Source organism: Peromyscus maniculatus, chromosome 1, assembly GCF_049852395.1.
Source record: "Peromyscus maniculatus bairdii isolate BWxNUB_F1_BW_parent chromosome 1, HU_Pman_BW_mat_3.1, whole genome shotgun sequence".
NCBI classification, from domain to species: domain Eukaryota; kingdom Metazoa; phylum Chordata; class Mammalia; order Rodentia; family Cricetidae; genus Peromyscus; species Peromyscus maniculatus.
The window spans coordinates 147914904-147926626 of NC_134852.1; the positions used below are offsets into that span (position 1 = coordinate 147914904).

Consider the following 11723-nt stretch of genomic DNA (forward strand, 5'->3'; position numbering starts at 1 on the left):
GTGAACAAGGCAGGTGTCTCAATGGTGGTCTTGGTGACCAGATAGTGACAGAAGTTCCAGATGTGCTGTTGACAGCAGCATGTAGCCCAACAACTCACAAGGTCCCTGTCCCCAGCATCCCTTTTATCTGCTCCTTCAGCCTCCACAGGTGCACACAGTCAACTTCGACATACACTTTATCTTTTGTCTTTGAACTTCAGACTATGTATTGGCTTCTTTATCCACCTGGACCCCATGGTTCAAAGGTTCTGAAGAAGCAAGCTCTGGGGCTGGAAGCTCTTAATTTTTATATTTTGATTGACTGATTATTTCATGTATATGGGTGTTTTGCCTGCAAGTGTATCTATGTACCACTTGCTTGCCTGGTGGTCACTGAGGCCAGCAGAGGGCATTAGATACTGTGGAACTGGAGCTACAGGCAGTTAGGAGCTGACATGTGGATGCTGGGAATCTTCTCTCTCTAGCCCAGCCCAAACTTCTAAAAAGTCCTTCAAACTAAGCATTATTGGGTACCTCTGTGTTATGTAGCCATTTCCTATGAATTGAGACATTATCCTCCTGGAGGGAAGCTCTTTTTAGAATGCTAAGGAAATGGGAAGCTCAGGAAGTTCCGAGGTGCACGAGGTCCCTCCCTCGTGCAAACAATTGTTGGGAAGCGCGGACTCTGTGGACTGCCTGCTTGCTGTTCAGGGAGCTGCAGGGATGCAGCCTTCACGAGTCACCACCATGCTGGGGTGAGCTTTTTCCGATGTGGATGTCACCCACGCCTCTTATCCTAGTCACTGTTCTGTGGCTGTGAAGAGACATCATGACCAAGGCAACTCTTACAAAAGAAAGCATTTAACTGGGTGCTTGCTTACAGTTTCAGAAGTTTAGTCCAGTAGCTGAGAGTTACATCCTGATCCACAGGCTGAGAGAGGGATAGATACTGGGCTTGGCATGGGCTTTTGAAACCTCAAAGCCCACCCCCAGTGACACATTTCCTCCAGTGAGGCCACACCTCTTGATCCTCCTAATCCTTTTAAATAGTGCCAATCCCTGGTAACTAAGCATTTGGATATGGGAGCCTATAGAGGCCATTCTTATTCAAACTATTACACCTCTAATTGACAATGTCTGACCAATAAAAAATTATTAGGCATAATAGTTTGTAAGTGTCCCCCAGAGTCTCAAGAACTAAAGGCTCGATCCCAATGCAGCAGTATTCCGAGGTGGGGTCCCAGAGGTGATGGGTGTTTACCACTGTAGTGGCAGTGGGACCTAAGAAAATGGAGACCATAAATGGGGCGAACTAAAGTCTCATGCAATAGGCATCTTAGAGTATCAGACAATTTATATTCTGACGGTTAAGAAGAGTCACATGAGTAAAGTTCTCAAGAGGTCAAGCTGTATAAAATCACATGGCAAGCCACACACGGCAAAAACGCAGTTCTCCACAGAGGCACACACAGGATAACAGCAGCAAGCAATAATGAGTGATCTGAAGTAAGCTCCCTCCTGTCTGCTACACCTGGAGGAGCATGTAAACACCATCCCAGAACAATTCCATGTTTTAAAAAACTGAAGTCACGGACTCCAGAGATGGCTCAGCAGTTAAGAGCACTGGCTGCTCTTCCAGAGGACCGAGGTTCGACTCCCAGCACACCCACACGGCAGCTCACAACAGTCTGTAAGACTTGATTCATGGGATCTAACACCCTCACACAGATATACATTTGGACAAAACACCAATCAATGTACATAAAATGTAAATAAATAAATCTAAAAAGTAGAAACTTAAGTCACAAGAATCTTGTTTTGTTTTCTCACAAGCACTCAGAATTCTCCTCCTCACACAACTCCATCCTTGGATCATGCTCCGAAAGACAGGCAGCGAGGGTGTTAACCTCACTAAGGAAATCATAGCCTCAGTGGCTAATAAGAGGCATGGCCTGACAGCAAGTCATGGGGTCTGCCTTTAAAGCGTACATCTCATCCTCAACCTCTTCCTCTCTATCATCCCCCTTTCCTCTCTCTCTGCCCACAGCGCTGTGAGATGAGCAGCCTCACTTCCTAACACGATACTCTGCTTGTCCACAGACTCACAGCACTGGGCCAAGACAAACTCTTCTGGTTTGAAAATGAAGGATGAGAGGAGAGCACTCGCAGGGTTCCTATAACTGCATATGCTCAAAATGTTAGACATGGGACATGTGTGTGTGTGCATGATCCAAATGGAAGTTACAGTTCCTGAGATGAAAACCGCACTGGACGCAATGAGTGGCAAATTAGACACTTTCAGAGAAAAGGCTGCTCGGCTTAGAAACAACCCTAGAAGTTATCAGAAACTGAACACAAAAGGTAACTGTCACTGGGGATCGTCCAGTGTGAAGTCACAGCCCTCTATGTGTGTGTCTCCACACACACACACAGCGTGTCTCTGCTGCTTTTACATTTTTCTATCAGGACCTTTGAACAATTTGCTCATTAGCTGTCTCTGCCATAGTTTTCTCCGTGATATTGTGCTCGCAATTATTGAGATTCTTTGACATCTGGGGTTACAGATGCCATTGAATTTGAGACACCTAGCTATGTCCAGTGGCATGGGCCTATAATTCTAGCTACCTGGGAGGCTTGCAGGAGCATCACAAGTTCAAAGTCTGCTTTGGCTACAGAACAAATTAAACGTCAGTGTGGGTAAAGTAGTAAGATCCTGTTTCAAAAAGAAAGCTGGGGATGTAGCTTAGCAACAGAACTCTTGTCTAGTAAATGTGAGGCCCCGTATATGAACCCTATCATCATCATCATCTTCACACACACACACACACACACACACACACACACACTGAAGTACTTTGACAAACAAGAGGAGAAAATAATTATCACCAGCAGATCTGTCCTCTAAAAATTCCCAAACTCTAGGGACACCACTGAGTAGCAGAGTTCTCGCCTAATATGTAGAAGGCCTTGTGTTTGATTTCCTAAAACTGAAAAAACACTAAGAAGAAATATTAATAGTAAGAAAAAATATTAAAAGGGGCTATCGACATCCCATGTTTCTGTTCAGTATTAGGGCACAAAGTATACACAAACCTCTGGGTCTAATCATCAACAAATGCAAAACAACCCCTGACCCTCAACATTCCAGAAGGAAATATGGACGAAAAGAAGACTCGAACTATGATGGAACTCTGTCAGTAAATGTATGGTCCCTTGGTTCCTGCTATGGAAACCTTTCTAAAGTATAACAATGGCTGAAACAGAAGTCTATGGAATGACACCTTCCAGGAGCAGATCTCCTGATCCTGACAGCTAAGCAGGGTCCGGCCTGGTTAAGGCTTGTGTGAGTGACACAGTAATAAACAGCACAGGCAGCATGGAGGACTGCAACAGAGGGGAATGCACTTGAGAGGAAAAACACGGGCGCTCCTTCACCATGAAGGGGCTTGCTGTAGCCTGACAGTGATTGTGTCAACTCAAGATACACACTAGATGACACAGCAAAGCGGCAACTAAGTAACCAATGAGGGAAACAGCACAGTCAAAACAAAACAAACACACAAACAAAAACCATTAAGCCTAAAGAGGAAAACAGGAAAGATAAGCAAGGAGTGGCTAAATAGAAAACAAATAATGTGCCGAAAGCCTGTAATCCCAGCTCTGCACAAGCAGAGGCAGCATTAGAAGTCCAAGGTCATCCAGGGCTACATCCTGAATTGAAGGTCAGCCTCAGGTATATGACATCCTAACTCAAAAAGCAAGCAACAACAAAAACCTCTTGAGAAGCAAAGCCAGGAAGATCACTTTAAGTTTGAGGCCAACCTGGTCTCCACAGTGAATTCCAGGCCAACCAGGGTTATGTGGTAAGACTGCCTCCAAAAAAAGATGAAGGATTTTTAAATATCAATAGTCATGTGACAAGACATCCATAGTCAGACTCAATTATGGTATACAAGAAATTCACTTCAACCAGTTGTCATAACACATACCCTTTAATCTTAGCATTTGGGAGGCAGAGGCAGGTGGATCTCTGTAAATTCAAGGCCAGGCTGGCTTCAGTAGTGAGCTTCAGGACAGCCAGGGCTATGTAGAAAGATCCTGTCTCAAAAAAATAAAAATGAAAAACCAAAACATTCCCCAAAGCCATCCACATTTGAGGCCATGGAAGAAGCCATTGTCATAAATTTGAAAGGATACAAGTCATACTAGACTGTATCTCATGGACATGTTCTCAGACCGGAGTGGAATTAAATTGGAACCACAAATTTAAAGCCAACTTGTGTCAAACTAAAATTTTACAAAAGGGTGTAGGGGAGAATGACCTAGGGGTCTCACTCAGTGGTAGAACACCTGCCTAGCACACCATGGCTCTGGGGTCAAGTATTAGCACAGCAGAACTCTGGCTGACCTGTCAGCAGGAATTAAAAGGCAGATGCTAAAATTCATATGGGAATTCAAGGGACCCAGAATGGCTGACATAATCTACAAAAAGAACAAACTTTGAGAATTGTGTTTACAGATCTCAACACTGACTTCAAGCAAAGTGTCTGCAAAACACAAAACACAACTTCACCTTCAAAGTTAATAAGAAATGGTTTATTCTGAGTGACTCGGGAACAAGGACTCTGAATGATGTGTTCCACTGTGGAAGCAGAGACAGATGTGATAACTTAAGGCTTTTACTAAACACACTGGTGCATTAGATAGACAGGTTAAATCAAAGAAACAAGTCTATCTTACAGGACTCTATTTGAGGGCTCATGGAAGCTAATGGTCTCCTAAGTTAAAACATCCCAAAAGCTTTAATCTGATAGCTGCAAGGGTAGGTGACAGAGATATAGAGGTGGGTGACTAAGTACAGTTGGAGAGAATCTTAGTTCTCAATCTGTAAGACCTGCAACATTTCAACAAGTCATGAAAGGTCAATCAATATGTGGAACCTTTAGCATGGGCGTGGCCTTTCCAGGGACCTCCCATTCACACCACAGCACTTCAGACTGTATTGTACTATCATAAAGGTGAACATATTGATCAACTGAAAGTCCAGAAAAAGCCCTCCCATTTAAAAAGGAACTAATTTCCAACAGAGCTACAAAGGTAATTACTGGGAAGAAAAACAGCTGTTCTACAAAGGGTGCTGAGAACTTAGTACTCACAAAATAACCCAGTTATTCTGAATCTGCTCTGTGCTATTCTGATGGACATGGAACACAGATCCAAATGCAGAAGTTAAAACTAACTTTCTTACAAGAATATACAAAGGTTCAGCGTGGGAGAGAATTTCTGCAATCATGAATCTGATAAGGAACTTCTATAAGAATGTATAAAGAGGGGGGCTGGAGAGATGGATCAGTGGAAAGAGTTCACACAGTTCTAACCTGTCAGACCACCTCACAAGATGACAATGATGGGTCATTGTTGGCCGAATCACACTTCTGACACGGACTGCTTAGATATTCTTGGCTCTCTATTTCACCTTTACTCTCTCTGCAGGATTCCAAAGTCGGAGGGGTTCCCTGGGTCCCTTTGTCCCTCTTCCAACGTGGCTACATTAAATATTTTTCTGCTTTCTACTTTTAACTTGGCTCTATGAGTTTGCTTATTAAGGATGGGTGACCAGACAGGACTTAAGGCACAGGTTGTAATTCATAAACTCCATAACACTTTATTACGGAACACAAGTCTACGCATCTATGCGCAAGCGCAGCCGGAGGGGCGGGACTGTCCTCTGCCCGGCCCCGCCCCCGGCCCCGCCTCGGCAGCAGGCTTCCACCGCCCAGCCGGCCCGCCGTCCGGAAGGGCCACGCCTTAGCCGCCCGCACACCAGATAGGGCGTCGCCTTCCTCGGCTCTCGCCCTGCCCGGAGCTTACCGCGTCCCCTGCAACCGGCAGCTCCTCGATTCTCCGTCGTCTCCATCGGCCTGGCGCCAAGCTGTCCATGCGGCTTTGCGTGCCGCCTCTCAGGCCACCCGGAGGCGGGACCACCCTACCACGTGTCTGGAGGAGCCAATGAGGAGGCGTGGGGCGTAGCCTGCCGGACACCGACTGTGTCCCACCGAGGGCTGCAGGCAGGAGTAGCCGAAACTCGAGTCTCCTACGGCCCGAGGTGCAGGGATTCGTTCACCCGCCACAAGTGGACGCCTAGCAAGCTGTGACTAGCTTGTCGCTTCTCGGCTCACAAAGTCAGTCCCAAAGGTCGTTTGTTTAGTATTTGCCAGGCTTCTGCAACCCTTGGTCCGCGGGAGGCGCGCCCTCCTCTTTTTCCTTATGATTGGTTACTGAGTTCTGATTGATGGAGCCGCAGACAAACAGGCATGGCTGAGGCTGCGCTGGGCGGTGCCCCCGGGAGTTGCAGTCCTACAGCTTAATAGCTTTGCTTGGCGGTGCGAGAAAATGCAAATTCTCATCTGCCATTTCTGCTGGCTGGTCTTGAGCAGGCCCTGCAAGCACCACCAGGACGGCCACAGGCATCGGGAATGGGGTGCGGCTCCAGGCCCCGGCTTTGCGGAAGGCTGCACACCGACTTCTTGGAGACAAGGCTAGGGTTCCTGCGGTAGCTTGTCCAGCCTCTTCCTCCCTCCAGGCCCACCGCAAAGCTCTGAACTGTTCTGTACGTACTAAAGCTCCCAGACCCCTATGCCTTTTTGACGAATTAAAATAGGGCCAGTCCTTTGGCAGTGATTGGCTAGCAGTGAGCATGTGAGCTGGTTTGAACCAGTGAGAAGTAGAGAAGGTGGCTTGAAGCCGAGTTCTAGGAAGTAGACCATGGGGTGTCTTTTTCCAGTTCTCGTTCAACGTTAGCTTCCTGGAGCGGTGACAGCCTTCACATCACCAAGAGGACTGCTGGTGGTAACGCTTCTGCAAAGTGGGTCTTAACAACACCTTCTTCTGAGTCACGTGATCCCCTGGCTACACTCCACACTTCTCTATTGAGGCACTTTGCGCTTACCACAGGAAACCATTATGAGTGCATGAAGCTGTCCTTAGGTTGCTGCTGCAGAATCTCCAGGTGGCTCTCCTACCTCAGTTTCCTGTAAGAGAGAACACTGGCGACTGATAGGGGACTGGGAGATATTTACCTGTTTTAACGAATTTTGCAGGTTAGGTGTGATGGCATATACCTTTAATCTCAGCACTAGGGAGGCAGAGGCAGGTGGATCTCTGTGAGTTTGAAGCCAGCCTGGTCTACTTAAAAAGTTCCAGGACAGCCAGGGCTGCATAGAGAGACCCCACCTCAAAGAAAAAAAAAATCAAAATATTTTAAGCCAAGTACTCACTAGATGGAATGTCACTCCTCAGTGTTCCTGGGCTGACGCTGACACTGGCTATCCACAATCTTGTGTCACACCCCCTTTCCACCAGGTGTGTTTCTGGAATTCAGAATCTTGAATTTTTTTAAGAGGCTGGGCAGTGTGTCTCTGGTGTTGGAGTTCTTGCCTAGTCTATTAATCAGCGTTCTCTAGAGGAACAGAATAGTTAGAAGGGATGTTTTAAATGGGAGGAAGGAGCCGGGCGGTGGTGGCGCACGCCTGTAATCCCAGCACTCGGGAGGCAGAGCCAGGCAGATCTCTGTGAGTTCGAGGCCAGCCTGGGCTACCAAGTGAGCTCCAGGAAAGGCACAAAGCTACGCAGAGAAACCCTGTCTCGAAAAACCAAATAAATAAATAAATAAGTAAATAAATAAATAAGAGGAAGGTGGGTGGAGAAAGGAGGATCAGGAGTTCAAAGGTCATCATCACAGTGAGTTGGAGGCTAGCCTGGGCTACTAGAAACTGTCTCAAAAACAAAACACAGGGCTGGGCTTGTTGGTGTACACCTTTAACCCCAGCATTTGGGATGCAGAGAAAGGCAGATCTCTGTGAGTTCCAGGACACCTTGGGGAGTTCCAGCCAGTCTGGATTACATAGAAAAACACTGTTTCAAAAACCAAAACAAAAAGCATGGGCTGGAGAGATGACTTATTGGTTAAGAGTGTGTATTGCTCTTGCAGAGTGAATGAGTTCAGTTCCCAGCACCATGTCAGCTGACTCACAACTACCTGTAACTCCAACTCCTGGGGATCCAACAGCTCGGGTCAGCACTCACACACCCCCTCAAAAAAATGAAGAGTTAAGAACAATAAAGATAAACCCTTGTATAAAAAAGGATGAAAGCAGCAGCAATGGGAGTATACCAAGTTGTTCAAGATCCCTTTCTCTTTTTTAAATTTATTTTATTTATTTATTCTCTGTGTCTTTCACATCATGCCTCTCAATCCCACCCATCTCCCTCTCTACCCCCCAAAAAGGAAATAAAATTTAAGAGAAAAACAGAGGAAAAAAAGGAAAGGGGGAAAAATCTCGTCATGGAAGCTGCAGTGTTGACACAGTGAGTCAGTCACGCAGTAAACCCCTTTATCCATATAGTTTTACATGCAGGCATTGATTGGAAAGAATCATTGAGCCAGATGGCAGTAGTGTACGCCTTTAATCCCAGCACTCAGGAGGCAGAGGCAGGTGGATCTCTGTGAGTTCGAGGCCGAGCTGGTCTACAAAGTGAGTTCCAGGAAAGGCACAAACCTACACAGAGAAACCCTGTCTCGGAAATAAAAAAAAAAAAAGAAAAGAAGAAGAAAAGAAGAATCATTGGTGTGGTTCGAGGCCCCTGGTCTCTGCTGCACCATTGACCCTGGACCCCCACTGAGACTCTTCCTGGACATCCCGTTGCTGCCCTGTGTTGTGGAGATCCAGCAGCCTGGGTCCACAGAACTGACCCCATCCCTACCTCCCCAAACCCCTACCCCCATGCTCCTGCAGGTCACAGATGGGGGAATGTTGGAGTGGGCCAACACATAACCCTGGTTCTGGGCCTGGGTACTTGCAGGGTTGGTCAGCCTGCCAGCTCTCCCCTGTCTTGGCCACTAAGGTGAGCTCTCCTGCATTGCCCTGGCTAATTCAGTTCTCTGGCTTTCACATCCACAGGGGCGGTTCTCCCACACCTACACCTTCAGGGCCGGCTCTACTGTGCTGTCCAGGCAGGGTGTAGGGGCCACTCTCCTGAATGCTGCAGCTGATGAGGGGCAAGGACAGCTCTCCTCAGCCCTCAAGACTCACCTCAAGACTCAAGATCCCTTTCTTTCATAGGAGTGTTAATGAAATCTTGTCAGCACAGTGCAGTTTGATCTCTCAGAGGGTCAGGTCTTACAGATAATTGACATAAGTGTCTGGAATTCTGGACCCTTTAAGGAGCAGCTCCATTTTGAGCCTGCTCTCTTTTCTTTTAAAGATGCTTGAGACAACTCCAGAACCATTTCCCCACATCCTTAGCCCATGAGCTAGGTACAACAGTGGGTATATGTAGAAAGGTTGGAGATGGAGCTCAGTGGTAGACCCGGTTTGATCCCCAGTGCTGTAAAAAAGAAGAGACTTGAGCTCAGATGGTATTTACCAAACACTTGTCATTCCAGAACTGACTGCAAGATGTGTACTAGACTTCTTCTATTATTTATTTAAACTCTATCTTAAACTTTTGTTGTTGATGTTGTTTGAGACAGGGTCTCACGCTATAGCCCTAGGTTGCCTTGAACTTTCTGTGTCGACTAGGCTGGCCTCAAAATCACAGAGATCCTTCAGCCTCCACCTCCTAATGCTGGGGTTACCATCAAACTTGGTTCATCTTAGCCACTTTGAGGTGCTCAGTAGCTAAACACATTCACAGTGTGGGGCAAGCAGAACCCCTGCCTGTTATTTATTAAGTGTCACAATGTTATTCATTAAGTGGCACTGTTTACCTTGCGAGAAAAGCCACGAGGTACAACAAAATCCACTATAAGAATTTTTTAAGGGAAGGGAACAGAAGGGATGTGCTGAGGCCTACGAGGAATGACCGTGTAGGAAGGGGGAGGAGGGAATAAGTGGAACCTGCTTTTATAGGTACCCCACCTCCCCGCCGCACATGCGCATATGGACTTATGTAGCTACACCACGCATGCGCATAGATTACGTGTTCACGCTGTGTGCAAATTACGTGATCACAGAGCTCACGGATTAGTAGGATTTAAGGCCCCGGGATGATTAAGCATCTTGCCAGCCAGCACACCACAGTCATGTAGCTGGGGGAGTGGCTAGGAATTCTAACACTGCCCATCTCCAAAATAACTCATCTCCCCCAGCTGAAAATGGCCCCATAAAAACTGACTCCCTTTGCCACCCACCTTTCTACTGTCTTTGTAAGTTTGTGCTTGTTTGCTTGGTTTGGGACCGGGCCTCACTATGTAGTCCTGGCTGGACTCAAACTCAGAGTGATCCTCTTGCCTCTACCTCGTTAAGTGTAGAAATGACAGTCGTGCACCACCATGCCAGGCTGCCTGTAAATCTGAGCAGCCTTGGTACCTGACATAATTGGAGTCAGAGTATCTGGATCTGTGTAGCGGCTCTGCTGAGTACGAATGCTTTCAAGTTCATCAGCGCTGTACCGTGTGTCGACATTTCCTCCTTCCTGAGGCAGAACCACATTCATTCTATGGGTCAATTACCCGGTGTGTATGCGTTCATCCATCACTGGGTGCCTGGCTTGCTTCCATGTTTTTCCATTTTGTGGGAAAATGCCACTAGAAAACACAGGTGCCCCCTGCTCCAGTTACCTGATGTATATTTCTGGAAGAAGAATCGCTGGCTAGTGGGTAACTGATCTTTCTTTCTTTCTGAAACACAACTTTTGGTTGTGGCTGCACATGTTTTCCATTCCTGCCAACAAAGCACAAGAGTTTCCATTTCTTCGTTTGTCATCTGATACGTGGTACTCTTGCCGACAGCCACCCTGATGGGTGGAATGCTATGTCAAAATGCTTTGATTTCTATTCCCTAATAACTAATGAAGCTGATCATCTCAGGTGCTTATTGGCCAGCCGTTTATCTTCTTTGGAAAATTATCTATCCAAGGTCTTTGTTTTTCATTTAAATTTTTATGTTTGGATGTTTACATATTTACTTATTTATTATTATACGTGTATGATGTGCGCCTGAGTTCAGGTGAATAAGTCTCTCCACAAATGTGTGGAGATCAGAGGATTACTTTCAGTAGTCAGTTCTCTGCATCTCCATGGGTTCTGGAGATCCACTTGAGGTCTCCAGACTTGGACAGCAACTACTTTCACCCACTGAGCCACCTTGCTGGTGTGTGTGTGTGTGTGTGTGTGTAAACTTGGATGCAGCTCTCTTGCTAAGTCGTTACTTCCATCCCCCGACCCCAAACTCCAATGACTTTTTTTAGAAAAAGAGCTGCCACCTCACCCTTCCTACTGAGAGGTGAAAGATCACATGTTCATTGTCTACTAGTATGGAGTCTGGCTTGCAGAGGGCATTTAATAATGTTCTTGTCCTCTTATTTCAGCTCTTCTTTGGGGGTTCAGTATAAAGTTCTTTTACCATTGGAGCTCACAATTTCTTGAGATATGATGATGACATCATCTTTTCTGAAGATTCCTTCCTTCTCCACATGGCACCTGGTCCTCTCTCTCAGTTTTTAGGTTTTAGCTGGTTGTCCCTTCCTCAGAGGAACTATATCTGACTACCTGACCCATAGCAGCCACCCTGGTCCCCTGAGTGGCCTCAGCTCTCTGATACTGGTCACTGTGCAGTGGTTTTCTTATTTGCTGATTGAGGGTCCTGTGTCTTAAATCCCACTCCCACATCACAAACTGATTGTTTCCCATTGGCCAGGGCCAAGTATACAGTAGGCACTCAGGAATGAACTCTCCCAAATGC

The 11723-nt window shown here is 46.5% G+C and overlaps 1 protein-coding gene across 3 annotated transcripts in view; it reads right to left on the minus strand.

The window, feature by feature from the left end:
* Window positions 1–9482, minus strand: part of C1H10orf143 (chromosome 1 C10orf143 homolog) — a 33040-nt gene extending 23558 nt beyond the window's left edge. Inside the window, exon 1 of one of the 3 annotated variants that reach the window (XR_006076103.2) lies at window positions 5851–6634. Coding sequence is in view for 1 of the 3 variants with exons in the window: in XM_042285371.2 (XP_042141305.1) it covers window positions 5851–5919 (69 nt within the window). In the remaining 2 variants the exon portion in view is untranslated. Of the gene's footprint in view, window positions 1–5850 lie in introns of all 3 variants that reach the window. The other 2 variants (XM_042285371.2, XM_076554469.1) reach the window with 2 other exon arrangements.
* Between the last annotated feature and the right edge of the window lie 2241 nt (window positions 9483–11723).